The sequence below is a fragment of the Meriones unguiculatus genome (assembly GCF_030254825.1).
Source record: "Meriones unguiculatus strain TT.TT164.6M chromosome X unlocalized genomic scaffold, Bangor_MerUng_6.1 ChrX_unordered_Scaffold_30, whole genome shotgun sequence".
Classification (NCBI taxonomy): Eukaryota; Metazoa; Chordata; class Mammalia; order Rodentia; family Muridae; genus Meriones; species Meriones unguiculatus.
Genome location: NW_026843706.1, coordinates 14,538,919 through 14,561,480, shown reverse-complemented (window position 1 = coordinate 14,561,480; position 22,562 = coordinate 14,538,919). Strand labels below are relative to the sequence as shown.

Below are 22,562 nucleotides of genomic sequence, written 5' to 3'. Positions count from 1 at the left end.
GCCCTAGTGTACCCACCCATTTTGCTGTTTTTATTCAGATAAGCAAATAAAATTCTTACATTTCTAAAGTGTATACTGTGAAATTGAGAGGGAGATATAATGTGATGGAATATACTTCTATACAAAGCTTCTCCAGCCTGCAGACAACTATGCCGTTTCAAATTCTACCAGCATTTCTGAATATGAAGAATCACAAAACCTCAATCCAGAATACAATATGTATTTGTTTTTGATGAGCCTGCTTATACTGTAGATGTTAGAAAGTTCTTATTCATCTTCTTACAGATACAGCTACCAAATGTTGCCTAACTTCACTGTTTTCTGGGATATCACACATGTCATCTGTAGCGTGAGGCTGCATGTAGCCAGAAGGATAGGGCTCAGTAATGTGCCTAGATTTTTTTAGTGTTTGAATTCAGTTCAGTTCATTATCCAAATTCTTTTCTTTATGTAATACTAATCCTTGTGGCTGACAAGAACTTACTTCAGTGTACTGATTTTTGTTTTACAGGATATATATTCAAAGACTATATCTCTGTGGTCTTATATCAATAGCCAACTAGATGAATTTTCAAATCCTTTCTTTGTGAATTATGAGAACCATGTGTTATATCCTGTTGCTAGCATGAGTCACTTGGAATTGTGGGTCAATTACTATGTACGATGGAATCCGCGGATGAGACCACAGGTAATTTTCTGTTTTTCTTCTTTTCATAAGAGTATTCAATTCTTTCCAAGTGAAGATGGTGTTATAAAAATGTGTGAGTAATAGATACTGACCTACTAAAGGTATATTGCTCCTATAAGCCAAGGTTCCATGTTTTGTGTTCCCATTCCAGAAGGTTTCTCCCACATACCCACCCCAATACCATTTACTGAGTTAGAGTTCAAACTGTTAAATGTCTGCATTCTAGTGATGAAATGGTAGAAAATATCATCTCCTCCTGTGTTTGGTTCTGAATCTAAATTGTGTACCTATGGAGATAGTGAAGGCTTGTGGAAAGTACAGCAAGGTTCACTTATAGCATGATATAGGAAGAGGGTATATGATACAACTTGGAAGAAGAGTAAATTTTCCCTACCCTGCTTTCACAGTAAAGTAACATGTTTTGAAATTTAAAAAAAAATACAGTGCACAACAGAAGCCAGTCAACCAAGTTCTATTCCCAAGGTCATGTATGGGTTACTGATGAAGGCAACATGATCTATGGGTGTGGCAGATAAGACAGAGGTCCTAAGGGATGAGTAAAGTATTTGCCCAGTACGCAATGGCCTTTGGAGCCAGCCTGTGCTATGTAAAAATATATTGTTATATAATAATATTACATATTATTATTATTACTCTCTCTCTCTATCTCTTCCTATAGCCTGACAAAATGGACCGTTTCTTTTTTTAAGCTTCCCGAGGCATCTGGCTGCTTTTGCTCAGTCTTTCTCCTACTGTTAGTTTTGTTATGGTCTTTCTCATCCCAATAAGAGCGATAATCACCAATAACACTCCCTATGGTCTAGTTTCAAGTGTTTGAGGGTGTAGAAGCAAGACCTGATGAGAGGTGGCCTGGAAAGGCAGACTGGGGTTTAGAGGATATCACTATTAGTCCTGAGGAAGTAGCCACAGAGGTGTGGTATGTGGTGAGCCATATTGTCCTCCTGAGGCATAGGATCAGTCCAATAACTGCTGTGTGTACAATGAATGGGAATGGAAACAAAGCTCCCAAGACCTGCCTATGCCTCCTTTGTCCCCCAGCATCACCCCACCGTGAGAAATCTATAAGGGAAAGGCTGAGTCTTGGGTCTCTAGGCTCCTAGTAGGTATTAAGGATGTCTGTTAGCTTAGAAAGCTGGGTATGGTGAACATAAATACTGGGACCTTGCCATCTTTGTTATGCTTTCCCACCATCATTTAGGGGGTCTAAAAGATAATCAGAGTGAAGCAATGAAGAAGTGCTAAGTGGGACACAAAGGACTGGTCTCTCTTGGGCACGTGTGCCCTAGCATTGCCCTCCAGGGGCTTTCTGCCAGTTCCTCTTCCAGTTGATGAAAACACAGAGCTCTATGTTGAAGAAAGTGCTGACTTAACAGAAGTGTTTGCAGTCAGTGGAGCTATTTATAAAAATGCATGAGTACAGGGCTAATGGAGCAGGGATCTCATATGAACACTGCTGCGTCTGGCAGCTGGGAAGAAGCTACTTGCATTTCTGAATCCTCCAAAGACTGCCTGGCTCTGAATCTGCACACGTCTATCCTTGGTAGACTTGGGATTGCACCTGAACCTATTTGCTCCTTCTTGAGAGTAAAGGCAGTGGAGGGTGAGGATGACCTGTCCTCCCCACTGCCTTTTCATGCCTAGCTCGTCCCTGGGAGCTTTGGGACAGCCTGGGTAACCACCTAAAACTCCTAACTTGTGGAGACAGAATGGATCACTGTTAGCTAGTTAGTTAGTTAGTTAGTTTTATGTCAGTGTGACACAGGCTAGATTTATTTCGGAAGAGGGACACTCAGTTGAGAAAATGCCTCCATAAATTTTCTTGATGATTGGTGTAGGAAGGCAGTGTCACCCCTGGGCTAATGGTCCTGGGGAGCTATAAGTAAGTAGGCCTGGGGAAAGCCAATAAGCAGCATTCCTCCATGGCCTCTTCTTCAGTTTCTACCTCCAGGTTTTTGCTTTGAGTTCCTGCCTTGACTTCCCTTGGTGATTGTGACCTGAGAGTTGTAAGCTGAAATAAGTCCTTTCCACCACAAATTACTTTTGGTCCTAGTGTCTTATCACAGTAATAGAAACCCTAACCTTTTAAGACAGTCACTGTCCACTTGGTGAAAGATTGGCCAGCAGTCTAGGAGACTAGGCACATAGGCATCTGGTTGCTGAAAGAATCATTAAGCTATGAACCTAGATGCTGAAATCCCTAGAACAAACACTACTGCAACAACAGTACATTAACAGCCTTGTCTCTGTTCACTGCCAGATGCCAATTCATCAGAATCTAAAGGAGCTGCTGGCTGTCAAGGCTGAGCTGCAGAAGCGGGTGGAGGACTTGCAGCGGGAAGTGGCTACACGGACCGTCTCATCTTCCTCTGAGAGGGGTTCCTCACCTACCCACTCAGCTACTCCTGTACACACCTCAGTCTGATGGAGGAGGCCAGTGTCGGGCCATCCTGCTGCTCTACTGTCTTCCAGCAGCTCAGGAACCTGGCCATTGATGTTATGGTTCTAGCTTATCATCTTAGCTCTTAGGATTAGGCCCAGGTACCGTTTGTGTGGCTAGGTGACAGCTCCTATTATTAACAAGTACTTCTTTTGTGTGAACAGCCTGTGACCCTTTATGGGCAGCCTCACAGGGGAGCAACATGTCACACCCACCCTGTGAACCACCTTTGTCTTGTACAGGCAGCTTGGGAGAAACTAGGTTGAATGCAGTGCAGTATTTCAGCTTAAGAGAATCTCATACTTCTTTCCAAGTTAGGTCCTTCCTTAGGAACAACCTGCTCACTTATAGAATACATCACCAGCCATGTGGCTTCTCTCAGCCTTTTGGCACAACTTAAAAACTGTTTTAAATGAAATATTAGCGTGGCAAATGAACCATTGCCAGCTGTTCTACAGTTATCTTCATGCAAGAAGTCCTCCTGTACAATTGGTACAATATGTATTTTTTAAAGAGAAACATGCCTTTATTTTCCTATGTCCTTTTTTATGTTTAGAATAGTTGTCTGCTAAACTGTGCTGTATGAGAAATTCTTACCCAACTATGCTGACTTTTGTGTGGTACATTTGAATTAAGATTTCAGATGTGTCATCTCAGTGGTAATCTAGTATTGTCCTCTAACCCTGGTACTTGCCTTTTGAGGTGACACAATCCAGTCATTCATTAGAGTAACTGCAGGTTCCCTCAGGGTGCACCAAACTATGAATACTCAGTGCTCTGGCTTTGTTGCAGGTAAACTGAGGGCTCAAGCAGCAACTGTGTGCATGTGTTTGGTCTCTCTCTATGACAGCTCTCTAAAGGAGCAACTCTGGCCATTAGATCTTGCATCCTATCACCTGTTTAAGATGCCCAGCACCTGTGTCCTATAAAGTCTTCTTTCACTTGTTGGATACCTGAACACCTTGTTTGCAATTATCACAATCTCTTCTCAGTTTATTTACATACTTTAACGCTGCCTGTCCATACTTTAAAGCAACAAATGTGCTGCAGCTTAGGTTGGAAAGCATAGCATGCTCTTCCTTGGTTTTCCTTTCTCAGAGGAGCCTTGGCTAGTCAGGTCTCTCCACAGTTAACAGCATTGAGATCTGCTATTCCATCAGTCCATGTAAGAATGAATTTCCCATCAGCAACTCTGTGTGCGGTGCCAATATCCCCACTCCCACCACCATGCCCATTTCTGTGTGTCACCTTAGGCCCTTCAGAGTTGGAGATGTGTCTGAAGCTGACAAAGTCAGCCCCTGAGCACAGATACATCACATCTTCCTCTGGTCAGTGTCGAATCACTGGATGCCATGCATTCCTATATAATGACCTCCATTTTCAAAATGTATTCTTAAAAGAGTTTTTTTTTTACAGCTGAACACATAAAAAGTAGATGATTTTTCAACTTGGAACAGAAAACTATCCAACCATAATATAACGACAGACATTTATTCAAGGAAATTTGATAAACTAAGATCAATTCTCCATTTTTATTATCTGGGAGATTTGTTTCTAAACTACACGTTAAGTGATATTAGCTTTTCATTTATGCTGTTCATCGATAAAAAACCTAATTTGTAAATGGTTAAACTGCCATACCTGAGGTAGGAGGACTGCTGTGAGTTCAAGGTCAGCTTTGGCTATACTTTGAGTTCTGGGACAACAGACCTATACTGTGGAACCCTTTCTCAAATCAATACCAAAAAGAAAATATGAACTGCAATATTTTCTCTTCATATACTTTTACAAACTGGGAACATTTACCAACTTTTCCCTAGAAATACCATCTAATTTTCCAGCAACACTAGGACTGTTGAATATAAATAAGGTGGACTGGATGAAGCTTTGACAGAACCAGAGAAGCCACAGGGGCTGCTGCTTGGTAAGGTCAGCTAGCCTGGTCAAGCCATGTCCTCTCAGCTGCACACCTGCAGCACCCCTAGAAATTTCCACTGGATTTTAAGGAAGCACAACAGAGTATTTCCCTTTGTATGTTTCTAGCACAGAATTGTTTCTAAAACAACTTGAAGTATAGTTTTCTTATCTAAGCAATTCTTTCATGTATGTTTTATTTAAGTACTAGAATGTAAAACCTTTTTTAATTAATTTATTTTTTTATTAATTACAATTTATTCACTTTGTATCCCAGCTGTACCTCTCCCTCTTCCCCTCCCAATCCCGCCCTCCCTCCCTTTTCTCCTCCCATGCTTCTCCCCCCAGTCCAATGATAGGGGAAGACCTCTTCCCCTTCCATCTGACCCTAGCCTATCAGGTCTCATCAGGACTGGCTGCATTGTCTTCCTCTGTTGCCTGGTAAGGCTGCTCCCCCTTGGGGAGAATGTAAAACCTTTAAGGTTCAGGTTTTTAAACAACTAGTACAATACTGTATTTGCCTCATCTGATGCACTGTATTCCAACCTGTAATTAAAATGATAATATGTTTGCTCCCTGGTCTTTTTGTTGTCTCTCTCTTTTAGCCATTTCAGTAGTTTTCTTCTCCCTGAGAAAAAATGAGTACTAATAAAGTGCCATGTGTCAAATGCTTACTCTGTGCCTTCCACAGTTAATATATGTAAAGTGCCCAGTATTATTTGATTGACTTACTAAGTTGTCCGTAATTTATTGTGAGTTTTGAGTGTTTGGGCTGGAACAGGTAAGTGATCTGATTTGCAAATCTGAAAGTCCCCTTGCTCATAACCTTGAAGAAATGTGAAACACAGAGAAAGGCCTGAAGTGACCAGAGACACTGGGTCCTCCTTATGCAAGTGTTCTCTTCCATTCTCTTCTTGCCAGCTCTATGGGACTGTGCTTTTTTTTTAAGGTTCTAAAAGCAACTGAGAAATTACACCACCTCCTGTGTGTCACCATTCTTTAAGGGCCTGGCATCAGTCATCCTCTTCATGTAAATTATGGCTAAGTTAGCAAGAGAGCCCAATATTAGGCATAAGAGGATTGGACTACCTCCCAGAATCCCTTCCATAATAGCACCCCACAGCAGGAAGCATACTCATTACTGGCTTACTTTTTAGGACTGAGCAGTATGTTCTAAAGATACCTGGGTAGTGGAGCCAGTGCTAAGCCTACCAAAGAAATTGGCGCTCTGGCAAGAGGGCTCTGCTCCAGCCTTCCCCTCCTCATCCCACATGTCATGCTACAGCTCCTGTACCATGGGGGCCCAACAGCAGAAGCCCCACGATTGGGCATTTTGTGGGAGGAATGATGGCAAATATGCTACCCTGCCCAAGATATACCTTTGGCGTAGGAGAAGGGGAGTAAAGTCAGCATATCACAAGAGACAATAGGAAAAGACAGATAACAACAGAACATAAGAAGCAGTTGGATTCCACTTTGTTTAATGCAAACACTAGACCATTTACAGTTCACACTTGGACACAAGCATGTAAAACGATGTACAGGGATTCTGGCAGTCTCCAGCATGTCTTCCTCAGAGAACTGGTACTAACCATAACCCAAGTGGCTGAGACCACTTGAGAATATTCAGTTTTTGTAAAGTTCTTCATGTCAAGTTACATTGACAGAGATCAGATCTTGGCAATTGACTCTTCTGCTTCATTCATTTTCTCCCTTCTATCACCTGGGACTAGCCCAAGTTGGCCAACTCAGCCTTCAGGGGGGACACAGTTACAAAACCAGTCCCAAGCCTTCTGCAGGCCACAATGCCCCACCAAGTATAAAATGCCAGTGGGAAGGAGGAGCCCGGCCCCTGGGATGAGACTGTATGAACAGGAGGCCGATGGCCCGCCCAGGCCTGTCCAGCCACTTAGCTAGCGCCTGCGGGCTGAGTGATGGGTTTTATGCAGAAGGGCTTTATGCAGAAGGCACCGAGGTAGCTAAGGGAGAGCAAAGTAGAGCTCTTTTTCACTGGTACCAGTGTTATTGAGAAAACAGTTTCACAAGAGGGCATTTATTTTACATCATGGCTGTGGGGTTAAAGGGCTTTACCATCAGACAGGCCTCAGCATAAAGGTAAAGTAGACAATCCCCTCTTAGATTACCCTAGCTACGTATCAACAGACCAGAAATACTAAAATCCTTCCTGAAGTCACCTCTATCTCAGCACTGGCTAGAGGGTAGCAGAATCATCTCTTGATGTCTTGATGACACTGAGGCACAATCCTGATGAAGGCGACAGCAAGTTAGGAGGTTCTGGAAACTGACGCATCTTGCAAGCAATACTTCCCTTGCTAATTAACTTCCTGAGGCCATGTTTTTATTGTCCTTGGTGCCATTTCCCCAGTGTTCCAGCTTCCATATCAGATCCACAGACCTGGACTGTCTGGGACTAAAGGCCAAGCAAAAGGGGTATCTCATAGCCCAAAGGGGCATCTCATAGTCCAAAGGTACACATTGGGAATTGATGTTCAGGCTGCCTGGAGGCATGACACCACCACCAGCCCTCCACCATGAAGAGTCTTTAAATAACAAACACTCAAGGCATGCATTAGACAGCACAAGATTTCAGTTTCTTAAGGTGGGCATTGCCTCATCCCAGCTCAGCAGATGTAAAGGAGCCAAATTCACAGCCTGTGGAATATATGGGGCCAATCATGTCATCCAGAGGAGCTGTGGATCTTGCCTTCCCAGTGACACACTCTGCTTTCAGAAGTGCCTTTTTTTTTAACTGTTAGTTCACATAGACTTTTGCTTAGCTTTTCACATGCAGGGTTCACTGTAGAGGTCACTGGAGCCAAGGACCAAAAGCCAAAGGAACAATCCAGGAAGCAGGTGGCTCCACCCCAAACTAGGGGTAGCAATCAGCTGGGGGCCAGGTGAAGCCCTAGTCCTTGGTTTCCCATGTTTACCATGGTGAACATGGTCAGAGCCTCCTTATGAGAGCAAACTGGGAGGATGGCTACACACCTACAAAGGCAGCAGCGACATTCCACTCAGCTAAGCCAGCATCCCTTCTCCCCTCCCCTCACCCAGCAGCTTCTAATAAAGCAACAAGCATGCTTCTGGCTTCCATATTCATTCTCAGGTTCTGTATGTAGCTCTTACTACTCAAATAAGATCATGTACAGGGTAGGAAGCACCTACTCTGACCTGGTGGAAAATTCATTTCCAATGCAGAAGTGACTTCTAAGACCTGTCACCAGGTCAGCGATCCCTATTGAATCTGATGGCAATCAACCTGCAAGTCACAGCTCCCACGTTCTCCAGATTCCTAAACTCAAGGTAAGTCTAAACTCAAGGTGAGACACATGTTTGCACTAAAATGATGGAAGAGCCTCCACCTGGACAAGCTCTCTGGAAGCTGAGTAATATAAAACCTGAAGTTGGAAAAAGCGTTCAAAGAAAAAATTTTAAAGTGCCTAGGTGTTACATGGGTGTGCACATGTATTACATGTGTGTGCACTTGTGTGTGTGCACTCAACATGTGTGCATGCATTTGTTCATGTGTGTGTGTGTGCGTGTGTGCGTACATTTGTGTATGCCTGTTTGTGTGTGTGTGTGTGTGTGTGTGTATGTGTGTGTGTGTTGCAGCTTGGGGTTGGCTGATTTGCTTCTTGTACAGACTCCATATGCACCAGATGCTAGCTAAGCATTATAATTTCAGCTTCCAGTGGCCAGTGCCACAACAACCCACTATGGAATATGGGTAGAGAGTCTCATAGTACCTAGAGGTTGCTTCAGCAGAAATGCTCTCCTGAAACACTGCTCCCACCATCCTCTTGATTACCCTCATCTTGGTCGTCCTCGCTTTTCCCATGCTAACTCTGGAGCAAGCTGTCTCTATGAGACTCCCAACACTGGTGCTAGTCATCTGCTCAAGTTGGGTCCTAAGTCTCAGGACCAAGTCTCTTCAGATGATCCATGGCAGAACAGTCACCATACTGTACAGGACAGCTCATAGATACCACACTCATGAACACCTAAGGCTTGTCCAGAAAACTCAGTACAATAAGAAGCCAGTGGCATGAGAAGAAACTTGGCGAAAAGGTCGGCAAATAAAATCTGGAGCTGGGTCACAAGCAGTGGCACCCTTCATATGCACCTGCTACTAAACAGGGCCTCAGATCCGGGATGGCACAGATGGTGGAGGTTCTGCAGACTGTGTTTCTTGTTGTGAATATGTCACTACAGAGAAAAGACATGCATTAGGGCATTAGGAGGGTTTCACTTCTGCTCTGCTCAAGTCCCCTGTCTGGTAGGATAGATGTTCGGATCTTTGTTGTGTGGGCAGTTCAGCACATCCCAAACCTGCTCACTGGTCCCTGTAAGACTGCCATGGGTCCTGGATACAAAGTGCAGGGTGGGCCAAGGAAGCAAACGCAAAAGCTTGGCAGGCTGCACAAAAGAGATCAGCCTCCATTTTTTTCTTCTACAAAATGGGCATATTTCCATCAAGACTTCTAAATTATTGGATCTAAAGCATTCATCATACCACTCATTCCTTAGGTGTTAACTCAATATTGATTAAAGTGTTAAAATTTTGATATAGTATGCTCCTATAGAATCCACAGCTCAGCATTTGCATCCAGGACAATTGCCATCCATTTGGTGTTGCACTACCAGAAAACTTCTTAAGCAGTGACTAAAGGACCTCATACTCCATTATGGAACAGGTAGGGCCAGATCCTTTCAAGTACCCAGGCTCCATAGCTTCTGTCCTGCAGCTGTGGCCTCTTCTACTCTCCTTGTCTGTGACACCACAGGTTCAGCTTAAAGAGAGAAGGCTTACCTCCTTGCCTAACAAAGCTATGTATCCCCATCAGCATTATCAGGCCATAGGCATGTCTCCTTCTTCTTTAGACTTACCATATGTGGACTATAGTTTCTGCTAGTCCCTGAACCCTCCAAAGTACTCAATGTCCCCAGAGAAGGTAATAGAATATATGGCTTTTAACTAAGTGTCTTATTGTCTTTGGCCATTTTCTAATCAGAAGGTCTAGAGACAGATGTGGACCCATACCTGTAATCCCAGCACTCAGGGAGTAGATCAGGAATTCAAATCTACTCCCAGCTACAGGTCTAGATACAAAACTTTCTAGATGAGCATGCCTAGGATGCATGTGTGTATGTCTGCTGGCAAAATAGGTGAGGTATCCCAGGCACACATTCAGATGATTCAATAGTTAAGGCTTAGCAGCAAACATTCCCAGAAGCCATTACCATGGCACCAGTATCCCTATTCTCAAGAAAATGGGAAACCAGCTGACCAGCTACAGGATACAGGCAGATCTGGGCCCCTGAAGGTTTTATGATGGACAGACATTTAAGAAACAGAATCTTCTGGGCCTCCCTAAACTAATTCTATTCATTGCTGGAGACAATGAATTGCGAGTCTTCATTAGGGGACAGTGACTGAGAAGGCCTCACCTTGAGGTTCCTCACACACAACAGCTTCCAGATTTTCCCCCTTCACATAGTCTGCATTGAGGCCCTCTGTAAAGAGAGTAAAGTAAAAGAGGCACAATGAAACAAAGGAGCATTCAGATTTAAGAACTTCTGACTGAGTCCTCTATGACAGCAAAGGCTTCCAGGATCAGCTCCGTGTTCCTGGATCACCAGCACGTCATCTTCTAGAGAAAGCCTGGCCACCAAGGAACCAATTGCACAAGACTTCTCATCACCATTCTTATAAACAGCATCATGCATTAAAGGTCCCCACCCCATCCATAAAGAGGCATGGAGGGGAGACCAAATGATTGGGCTCTGAATCATCCACATGTCCACATAAGGTCCAGAGGCCAGGGAGATAGAGAGGAAGCGCTCAGGGAATAAAGGACTGATGGATGCAGGGTAAGGAAGGGCAGACGGATGTGCAGGGATCACTCTGGAAATACTGGCATATGGCCATCCCAGCAACACCATTATGCAGAAGGAAGTCAATTGGCTTCTCCAGACCAGAAGAATGACTGCTGTCCACACCCATGCTTGGCGGACCCAGGGTCCACAAACAGCTGCTCTGGTCTAGTGTATCCTCCCCACACCTACCCTACTACCATATTATCCTCAAGGGCTCTGCAGCAACTCAATGAAGCATCTCTTCAATCAGCCAAAGGCCATCATTCAAGGTCTGAGAGCAGCCCCACATTCATGGTTGCTTAAAAGTCAGAGTCTTCTCTCTGAATAACCCAGTACTTCTAGGGAAAATGGGTTCTAATGCCAACCGACCAACTCACTGGACAAGTCACTTTCCTAGCTTTCACCAGAACTGATAGCTCTTGGGCTCAAGATGAAAGCTAGATGGGCCAGTGAAAAATGTAGGCAGTATTCTCCTGTATGGGTGATTAACTACCATGCAAAGCCAGGCAGGTGATGGCCCTAGTGCCAGTGGATGGGAGATACGAGATGTGTTCTGGGCCTCCAAACCACTGCCCAAATTCCCGCTTGGTGAGTAGGAGACAGTCTTTTTTCCTCCAATGGTTTTTGGAAGGTGTTCACCCACAGGTATCTGAGTGGGCCCCCTCCCTACCCCAGGGACATCCCTAACTCTGGCTACTTTGGGCCTGGAAATAGATGATGTGGCAGGTGGCACCCCCATAACATCTCAGGAAAAGCTATACATGGTATGATCACAGGCAAGTTGGTGAATGCCAGGGAGAGAAGTGAGGTAGAAAGCAAGGAGAGGGGCATAAAGAGGTGTCCAGGGCCAAAGTACAAGGAACATGAGCAAGTAAAATCACGCTGTTACCTTGACCTTCTGCTGCATCCGAAGACAAGACATGAAGCTTAGAGCCCTGGAGTAAGAACTTAGCTCCAGGCAGCAAACCGTATTCAGTATTTTATGAAACTGACACTTGGCACTGAGGGCAGGCAGGGAAACTAAGTATTCCCAAAATGGGAACCCCTTTGGTAGCAACAGAGGTTGGAGGTCAATGAGGTGAGGGAAGTTCCTACCAGCAACCACTTTCCATCTCCTTGGGGCTTTTCATCTGCCTTTCCCAACTGCCAATCACCTGAGGCCCTGGTTGACTCTTATCGGCAGCCCAGACAGACAGTGGAGAGTAGAAGCAAACACCACTGCTTCTTATGAAGTTAGCCACCCACACAAACACCCTTGGGGTCCTTCCAGATCATGGACCAGCACAGTGCAAGTGACAGTCACGTAGCTGCTGGACAATCCAGACGGGTGTGGGATTGGTTGTCTAGTCACAAACAAGGAAAACTGCAGGCTAATCCAGGCTCAAATGAGGTCAGCAGGGGGCGCTGTGACAGCACAATGAACCATAGCTGATGCAGCCAGACTGGCCAGACAGAAGGCTCAGTGGGAGAGGACACCTCAGGCTTGAACAATAAGAGGAGAGAGGAGCACTGCAGAGAGGAAACAGCAGTGGTTGTACCCTAAAGAAGGCAGAACATATAGGAAGGGAAAATGACTATGGAGAAGAAGACTTCCTGGGGACAGGGAGAAGCCAAATGGCCAGGGCTTTAAATGCCAAGTTCAGTCACAAGGCTGTGACCCTGTAATCATCAGGGAACCTGGTAAAGTATTTTTTAAACAGTTCTCCGTGAAGAAGGTAAAGTGTCAGGCAGACAGTGCCAGGAAGGTGGGGTAAGGCCTATTCATGGAGGGAGGCATGTGTGCAGGACTCCTAGACCTCTAGGTTAGAGAAGAGACGCAGGCGTGGGAAAGACAGTGACATCTAAGTTAAAGTAGACTTTCAGCAATGTGAAGACAGAAGCAGGCCTCTAGCTGTTCTCAGGGCCTGCCCATCACTGTCTAAGAGCATCACTGCACAGGAAACTGGCCGAAAATTAATAAAAAGTTTTGGCTAAATGACAACAGTGACTTTGATGACTCATACAGAACTCAGGGTTAACAAAGTGTTATCTTTTTAATCTTTTTAGAAGGCCATCTTGAGAATGCTTATCCGAACTTCTGCTTCTCCTTCTGGCCAACAAGAAGTTGAGCTGTTTTCCCCAAGTACCCTTAGATAAGGACCATATTCCCTTCCCTAAGAAGATTATATAGAGATTGCAGCCACAAGCTCAGCCACCTGCCTGCTTGGGAGAGGGTGGGAGAGGAGCTGACAGGCCTCTGAAACAGAAACACCCTAACACTCCCTCTGTCTTCAAAGATAACAATAATGAGGCTGGAGGAAGTCAGAACTGTAACCATCTTTCTATTTCCTTGTTACAGTCACAGCAAAGGGGAGTGACTCCCCACACCAATGTACAACCTGGCCAATCCCTTGCCTAATATCTCCACAAGGTCTCCCTCCAAATATTCTTTCTGATCCAGGGTCACCCTTGGCCTAAGTGAGTGGGACACCCATCTTTTTCACCAATTAGAAAGTCCCTTTGCTTTATAGTTGAGGGGACAGGCAGGTAAGTAAATCTGAGCCTTTGTCCCCAATATTTTCTTGTTCCTAACAACCCTGTCACCAAGCTTGCGGATCCATTTACATGTGGATATCCTTAATGAAGAATTTTCTATAAGAGCAAAAGAAAAAAGGACCACCATATTCCCAGGAAATCAAAGAATCTGAGGAAGGGGGCAAATACAGCTGAGTCATGTACCCCCCTTGAAGTAAAACCTGCCAGCCCTGAACCAGAGATCTTCCAGTTAAGCAGCGACGTACTGATGTTTTGGTACTAAAACCAAGGAGTTCAGCCCTTTTGTTCTCCTTCAACAGTATCCTCCCAGGCTCCCTGTCATGCTGTGTCAACAGGCATCTCACACTGGAACCCTCTGTAACAACCTGATTTACCCACAAGTGCCCCTACTCATGTCTACAGCCCACATCAAAAGCAATCTCTTCTCTAAAATTCCAGCACATAAAAGGCAAAATTTAAAAATTACTGTTTTCTATTTTATTACTGCTCCTTAAAACAACTTATGAGGTCCTATACTTTTAAATGACTTCAGGAGGAACAGAGGGCACAGGTAGTGACAAATCAAGAAATCGAGATCAGAAAAAGGGGCACTGCCAGAATCATAAGAGGCCTAAAGATGTTCAGTCATGTCAAAGAGACCCCGGGACGACAGTGTTCTAATTGGCAGTAGAGGGGCTGGTGGCACTAGACTTCTCATCCCCTTGGGTGAGATCTGAGGCCATGGGGATTACTGAGTTCACATTCTAGGGAAATCAAACATCATGGTGCTCACTGAGCTTTGTCCCAACAGGAATATGGCCTCTTCTAGCTGAGATGCCTGGAAAGTCAAGATCACATATTCTGACCCCATGTGTTCTTCCAGACCAGGATAATCTTCAGTTTGTCCTAAAGTTATCCCAATGACGTATAAAGTGTACCAGCTAGGAAATCCACTGGTATTGAGTAGGCTGAGGAAGGGATGAGAACTTGCCTGAACCCCTTTCCCTGTTCAGGTGTCTACTTACGCTGAATGCTGAAGCAAAACTTTTTCTGTTGGTAGGAGATGTAGCTGGATACAGCTCCAATCAGGGCCATAGCCAGGGCACTGGCCACACCTGCGATGGTGCCAGTTTCTGTCGACATGCCTGGACATGGAAAAAACAGACAGAACTGAGTAGACAAGGCTCCAAACTCCAGCTTATCCAGGATTCTGTGGCTCTGACAGCCCCAAGTTATGCTGACTCAGATGTCCATAATCCCCAAGCCCATGTGGAAGAGGTATGCAATAGATAACCAAACCATTCAAATGACATCATGCCCCTTGGATTTACCAAGTGCTTCTGATCTTCCATGAAGACTTTCATTTTGAAAAACATGAAAGGCATATATGCAGTTCTTTCTCCCAGAGACCCAGCCGGTTATCTGTATCTCAAGTTTGCACATTTCCCACTGTGCCACCTATCCCTGGGCCCAGCTCTTCATGTTACTTCCACTCAATGGCTACTCCTCTCTGCTATTTGCCTTATGATTCTACTGGTAACTGCGGTGATTAACTGTGAACCACTCCTCCCCCCTCAAAAAAAGCTCATGAGTTGAAGACTTAGGCAGCAGTGAGAAGCAGCAGGACATTTGAGAAGCTATTGGATCATGAGGTCTCCACTCTCAACAAGGGATGGATTTGCAGTGGAATGGTTTCCAGAATCAGGGCTTTGCTATACAGCCAGCTATTTATTTCTAGAAACACATGAGGTGAGCAGCCTTCTCCACCATGGGTGTTTGCCATGACAGTCCACTTCTCCATAGGTCCAAATGCAATAGGGTCAAGTGACCATGCACTGGAACCTCCAAAATCATAAGCAACATAAGTTTTATCTTCTTTTAAATCTTCTACCTTCAGTATTTTTCATGGTGATGGAAAGCTGACTAAGGGAAACATTTGAGGAATGGCAGGGAAGAACAACTCTAAGACCAGAGTGAGCCAATGTTATTTTTCCTTCTGGTTTCAATAAAAACTTTGGGGCACAAATACCCACCAGATCCAGGGTCATCATTGCTGCCATAACCACCACCACCTGAGGAAAGGAAAAAAGCACTTAATGTCTGCTATGACCCTTATGATCCCCAGACTAGCAGATTCAAGTCTCCAGAAAGCCCATTGAAATGGATGCTTCCGTACACTGAACTCTTGCCACACACAATATTGCCTAGGCTCTTTCTTCAAGTTTAGTTCTTCAGTACCCACTAGGGACAGTTCCACGTAGCATCCCTCCCTTAGGAAGGGTGGGAGCCAAGGCTAGCAGGCAGATGAGAGATGAGCAAAAAGCAGTTCAATCTGACTGTAAATTACACCACATCTACACAAGAGCTGGAGTATAAGCAAATGCAAATGCATAAACTCACATCTAATATTTTCACATTTAAAAAGCTGTTTAAATATATAAAAATGCAGAACAAGTTGATACTAATAGAGGTTGGGGAGGATGGGGAAAGGACATTTAGCTGTGCTTATAAGGGTCATAGGCAAGAGATCCTGTGGCAAAATGATTTATCTGATTATATTGATATACTATCACCACATGGCAAATTATAAGGCTAACACACACACACACACACACACACACACACTTATCCAGAGAGAACTACCCCCATTCTCCCATTCCTGGAGAACAACTCCAAGACAAGTAACAAGAACTATACGAGAATATTAAAGAGCCCTGAGTTCATCCCTTTTGTACTACCCTTTTCCTAGAGCCTAATACTCACTGTCAGAAGATGATGTTCTCAGGCTTTGGGGGGGGTATCCTAGGAGAGACTCCTCTAGAATGTTGGAAGAAACAAGCACAAGCATTTCCTTCACCAACCAAAGAGTCTAGGTTTATAAGTATAAAAATATTCCACTGTCATGAGGGAAGGTATAAGAATGGGCAGATGGGACATGAGAAGAGAACCCTACTTAACACTCAGTTTTACTACGCACATAATACTACTCCAAAAATCTTCTACTTTTGAAAAGTGGAGAAAATGAAGTGTGTTATGTTACAATGTGGAGCTGAATCTTCCAATTAAAAGCATTTTATAAAGATCTCTAATTTCCTTTTTACTAAACTAGGTGCTTAAGAGAACCTGAGTTCAATTTTCAGCATCCATTATGTGCCTCACAACCATGTAAAGCTACAGTTACAGGAGATCCACTACTCTCTTCTGGCCTCCTTAGGCACCAGGCATGCAAGTGATGCAGACAAACACCCAAACATACAAATAATTAAATAAAAACATGAAAAGAAAAGCAGTATTTCTGTTTTTTTTTTTTTTTTTTATGCAGGAGATATAACCCAGGCCCACCTGAAACTCTAGATCCTCCTGCCTCAAAGTCTAGTGTGATAGACTTCCAGGCATGCACCACCACATCACACCTAGCTGAGCACTAGCATTTTTGACACCATCACTGTTACAGGAGAAAGAAGAGCAGAACAGAGGACACATCAGTGAGTATTGACATTTCAGCAGTTGTAAATGTTATATTTCCTCAGATGATGGGATGAGATGAGAGCTGTATACAAGCTAAAAATGCATGGCTTAGGCTGAGACCAGAGCGTTTCTACCTAACTATTCCTAGGCCTGGGAGCTTCTAGCCTCTAGACATCTAATCTTCTGCAAGTCTGGACTTAAAAGGCTTCAGCTTCCAGCCTTCAACTGCTAACCTAGGTCTAGAATGTTTTCAGCCTCCAAGACATACTGCTGAATAAGCTCACCCTTTCTAGCTCTTTCTGAACTCTGCCTGGCTGGTTCAGCTCAGCTGTTCTGGCTCAAAATTCCTCTCTAAGCTGACTGATTCAAACTGGCTTTTCTCTGTTTCTCAGTGAGTTGCTCTACTTGGAAAAACTACCTCTAAATTCCAAGCTCCATGAAATGAACTGCATGAACTCACCTGTACTCAGATGAACTGCACTGAACTGTACTGTAGTCCCGAGCTGTACTGTCCTGTCTCCAAGAGCTCCCTGTGCGCTCTCTCTCTCTCTCTCTCTCTCTCTCTCTCTCTCTCTCTTTGTGTGTGTGTGTGTGGGCTGTACTTAAGTAGCTTCTTTTTCCTATCTGTTCTCATGAGAGTTAGGCATCTAACTATCTCTGACTAATTCTGTTGATTCTTTCTCTAATTCATCAATTTGTCTGCCCCTCAATTAGAGGTCATTTCTTAGGATTAAAGGGCATTAAATTCCAACCAGAGGGGTTAAGGACGTGTTCTTAGGGTGTGTTTGTATTCCATCTAGATCACACAGATCTAGACCTTCATATGTGATTCCTTGCCAGAGCAGCTTTTTTGCTGGATTAAAATTCCTCTACAAGCAGTAAGTGCTTAGAGTCCAATGGTGTTGGCCTGAATCCCCTCTGCTGTTTTGGAAGTGGTAACTGACTAGAGAAAAGCTAAGCATCCACACAGGAAACCCTTTGTGGATGTGTTCAAGTCACTAGCTTTCTGAAGTTTGGACTCACATGAACCTGAACCGAAATGAGCCAGATGGGCCTATCACTAGAATTACTCAGGCCAAAGTCATGACCTCCATCCCTTTTTGGCTTCTGAGCGCCACTCATTTTCTCTGAGTATAGGGCTGAACCAAGCTGCTCTACCAAACGCAGTGTGCAAAAGATAATATTAGGACAAGAGACAGAATTAACCAGCATCACACAACTCAATACAGTCTATGAACCTGAATATTCAATAAAAAATGAAATGGATAAAACCACAAGCCCAGGTGCTGTAGAAGTGGCTCAGAGGTTAAGAGCACTGCCTGCTCTTCCAGAGATCCTGAGTTCAATTCCCAGCAACCACATGGTGGCTCAAAACCATCTAAAATGGAATTTGATGCCCGTTTCTGGCATTCAGGCATATATGCAGATAGAGCACTCATACATAAAATAAATAAATAAAATCTTTATTAAAAACCCATAAGCCCATAATACATTTTAGGACAACATTTATATCTTAGGAGCGAGGGATGGCTTTTAAACATGATAGTAAAGTCAGAAATACAAAATAGAAAAGAGAGAGCAAATGAGTGAGTGAGAGAAGAAGAGAGACAGAGAAAGAGACAAAGAGAGACACTGGATATTGTCAAAGACCATTATAAATAAGTGAAGCAAACTGGATGTGGTAGCACACACTTAAATTCCTGAATAGAGTGGGCTAAAACAGGGTGTGAGTTCAAGGCGAGCCTGAGATACATGATGAGACAGTCTCAAAAACAAAACAAGAGTGATATAGTGAGAAGAGGAAGAGAGACCTAGCATACCCATGAAGTAAAAGTCAGGTGTGCCGGAATATGCATGGAATCTCTTCACCCAGTGGGCTAAACTGGGAGAATAAGGAGGCAAAAGCCAGTGTGGACTACATACTAAGGTCTTGTCTCAAAACAAACAAAAGTGGAATGATGGCTCATAAAATACTGGCAAATATATATATATCCAAGAATGGAATAAATTAATTAATCAGAAAAAATGCAAATGAAGCTCATCATGCCATAACATCCCTACATAAGCCATAACATCCACAAAAGAAAGAAAAAGAAGGAAAGTAAAGGATAAAAGGGGAGAGTCTAACAAGAATGTGGAGAGACTAGAACATGTTGCTAGCAGGGATGTGAAATTGTCCCTCTTCTAAGGAAATAGCTTAGTAACTCCTGAGAACATGAAACATAAAGTTATGGCATGTGCTAACAATATTACTTCTAGATCATTATGGTTTGAATATGTTCCCCAGAATTCATGTATGCCAGAAACTTGATCTTTAGGGCCCTATGTTAATGGTATTTGAATGTGAGGCCTTGAGGAGATAATTACGATTAAATGAGGTCATGAGGATGGACCTCTCATATTGACCTCTGAAGTTTTATCAAAAGATGGAGACACAAAACCACATGCTTGTTCTGTCTCACAACTGAGCATCCCCACCACATCTGGAACCAGCACAAGGGCCATACCATATGCCAATGCTCAGATGCACTCAAGATAGTTAAAAATTATACCTATGTAAAAACTTCTATTTACTTGTATACAGATGTTCATAGCAACATATTTCATTCATTATGACCTTTGTTCCAGTAGTCCATCAACTGGCAAGTAACTAAATAAAATGTTTGGTCATAAATGAAAAGGGCTCCCTAATATAAAATAAATTGTTACAAACCAACTAGGAAAAGGGAGGGCAAGGACATGAACAGATCACAAAATATATTGAGCTTTTAATAACAAGGAAATGAAGATATGACTAGGACAAATGCTTTGTTCTGATTGAATTTGCAAAGATTACAAAACTATAATGCTTGGTGGATTGAGGTTAGTATTGTAGAAAATAGATACCAGCTTACTTCCAATAGAGGTTGGTGCCACCTTAATGGGAAATCATTTGGTAATGTCATTTGGAGTCACATTTTTTTTTTATGTTTGCATGTTGTGACCCAGCAATTGCAGTGCTAGGGATTGATCTGACAGAAACAACTGTGGCTTTTCATGTTTGGCCTGACCGTGCTCAAAGTACTTTGTATAATTGAAAGCCTAGAGGAACCTCAACATAATATAGGCTACAGGATAAATAAAGCATAATGTGGTATTAAGCAGTCACTGATGGTATTTCAAAATAATCTACGTAACAGAGAAAATATTCTGAGTATTATTGAATAGGTGCTGATTTTTAAAAGGATAGCATATGCTGGGTATGGGGACACATACACAGAATGCCAGCACATAGTCAAGCTTCCTGGGAGGCTGGGACAAGAGAACTGCCCTGAGTTTAAGGACAGCCCAACATATCCTTCATTGGTATACGTTATGTTATAATTTGTTTTCACAATGCACACCTATTCACACAGATAGCTACACAGACTACCTAGCTCTAGGGGCCACGGCTATAACTCTATTGACTGTCATTACTACAGAGACTGCCACTGCAATGACAGCATGCACTACTATATCAGGTCCCATCGTGATAGGGACCATGTAGCTATAGAAAACACCACCACTTGGATGGACCCTATAGAATAAGAGCCATCATTACCTCAGTAAGGAAGTTGTGTTCAGTGGTTTGAATAAATCTTGTCCCCATGGAAACTTGTGGTAAAAGTTGATTGCCATTGTGGCAGTGCAATGCTTTTGTCCTGAGACTGGGTTAGTTGCCACAAGATTGGGTTGTTACAAAGAAAGCCTGCTTTTGTCTCATGGGTCTGCGCCCACTTATTCTTTTGCTTTTCTGCCATGTCAGGGTGCAACACAAGGCCTTCACCAGATGTAGCCACCAATCATGGCCTTCCAGCTGCTAGAACTGTGAGGTAAATAAACTTCTTTCTGTTATTAATTACTCTGCCTTGGACATTCTATTATAGTGAAAGAGAATGGATTAAGACATTGTGAGTAAGCTCTATTGTCAACAGAGGTGTCAGACTCTCAGCATCTGAAATATAAAGACAACAATGCACATATAGACATCAGCCTTGAGTTCTACAGAGCCACTTATTGGGATAAACAGGAACACAAGGCATGTACTTGCCCTGCTCTGATGGCAGCCCAGCTCAAGGCTCACAGTGAGTGCCTGACACATCCAGTCTTCAAGGACACAGAGAATCGTGGAACAGTAGAATGATTATATCTACAACTGTTGGGGATCTATTCAAGTGTTTAAAGACATTGTGAGTGTCCCAGACTTCCGGCAAAACAGAGCTAGAGCTTTTAGATACTTTTTAAAATGTACATTTATTGTCTCAAAAACAGTAGTAAATGTCATCACCCTTGAACCTAGCATGTGGAAGGTTAAGGGAGGAATTTCATGACATTCAAGCAAACTAGGGCAATAAAATAAGACCCTACCAAGAGAAAAAAAAAAAAGGAATAAACAAAAAGGAGGAAAGACATGGCTGCAAATGGTTTGCAGTTACCAAATAAAATCAAACAGAAAAAAAAAATGTCAAAACATACTGAGTGTCTGGGCTAACCACCAGGGAATACATTCTCACTGTTGCCGAAACTCTCACAGTCATATCTCATCCATTTCCTACCACAGAACTGAGAATATTCTGTAGATAACATGGTGTGTCTTGTCCTGATCTGATATGGGACATTAAAACACCCAATGTTATACATTAAGAACAGCTCAGCAAACCCTGCCACCCGTGTTCATGCTGTATTCCCTGTTGTGTTGAAGGGACTGCAGGTGTCTGACATGTCTCTACACTGTAGAAGACTAGGACCATCTGGTATATATTTCCCCAAGTTAAAGCTAAAAATGTTTTGGAAACAAGTGCAAAGAAACCTCTTTGGACCTTCTCCCATCCGTGCTAGGAAAAGAAGGAGGCTGTTGACTTAAAAAAAAAATGTCAGTGATCTGAGTTTAGGAAGGTCAAGAAAGGAGTAAGGGTAGAGCATTTGCAAGCCACTCTATTCAAGAGATGCTAGAAGGCTCAGTTACAAACTCATTCTGAGCCAGACTCAGTCTGTCAAAATGTTGTCTTGAGGTAAAAATACACAACGGATAATATATTACTTGAGAAATGCACTGTCAACAACAACTGAAGCTATGTCTTGAAGATTTAAGTCTGGGAAGTGCACTAATTGAGTTTATAATTTATGTAAATGTGATGCTTTCCTTCACTCCCATCATGAGCTTGTTTTGGTGTAAAGGATGGTGTCTGTGAATCTCACCCATGTTCCAGTTTCACCACTTGAACTTCTTTCCTGACACCTATGATGACAGAGGGGCTAACTGAAGCTAACAATTGATTATTCTTTACAAGACAAGCTCCAATATGAGCCTAATTAAAGAATTTTCTAACACTTTTTCCTTGCTAAACAAGTACTTTTAATGAAGAAAAGCCCCTGGCATGTCATTCAGACTTTCATTCCTCTGCATGCTTACATACACGACTACTGCCCTCATCTCCCCATCTGGAAATACCAATTGTCACCCAGGAGTAATTGGCTCATTTGCTGGGTTTGCCCTTTCAATGTTCCATGTTCTCCTGACACCTGGAAGTCTCATTTAGAGGCTTTTAGGGCTTATACCTAGAGATGACACCATCTGGAAAGGTGTTTCTGGGAACAAATGTG

General features: G+C 43.2%; 2 protein-coding genes across 7 annotated transcripts in view; one reads left to right on the top strand and one right to left on the bottom strand.

Moving 5' to 3' along the window:
- The window catches only part of Mtmr1 (myotubularin related protein 1), a 69,150-nt gene extending 63,416 nt beyond the window's left edge, over positions 1 to 5,734 (top strand). For all 5 annotated transcript variants that reach the window (XM_060376687.1, XM_060376685.1, XM_060376686.1 and 2 more), the window contains 2 exons: positions 512 to 688; positions 2,967 to 5,734. In XM_060376687.1, coding sequence (XP_060232670.1) covers positions 512 to 688; positions 2,967 to 3,131 — 342 coding nt within the window. In that variant the 3' untranslated portion in view covers positions 3,132 to 5,734. The remainder of the gene's footprint in view (positions 1 to 511; positions 689 to 2,966) is intronic.
- A 790-nt stretch (positions 5,735 to 6,524) lies between these two features.
- Cd99l2 (CD99 molecule like 2) overlaps positions 6,525 to 22,562 on the bottom strand; it is an 83,231-nt gene continuing 67,193 nt past the window's right edge. For both annotated transcript variants that reach the window (XM_060376688.1, XM_060376689.1), the window contains 4 exons: positions 15,506 to 15,544; positions 14,498 to 14,617; positions 10,530 to 10,595; positions 6,525 to 9,287 (listed from right to left, as the gene is read on the bottom strand). In XM_060376688.1, coding sequence (XP_060232671.1) covers positions 9,223 to 9,287; positions 10,530 to 10,595; positions 14,498 to 14,617; positions 15,506 to 15,544 — 290 coding nt within the window. In that variant the 3' untranslated portion in view covers positions 6,525 to 9,222. The remainder of the gene's footprint in view (positions 9,288 to 10,529; positions 10,596 to 14,497; positions 14,618 to 15,505; positions 15,545 to 22,562) is intronic.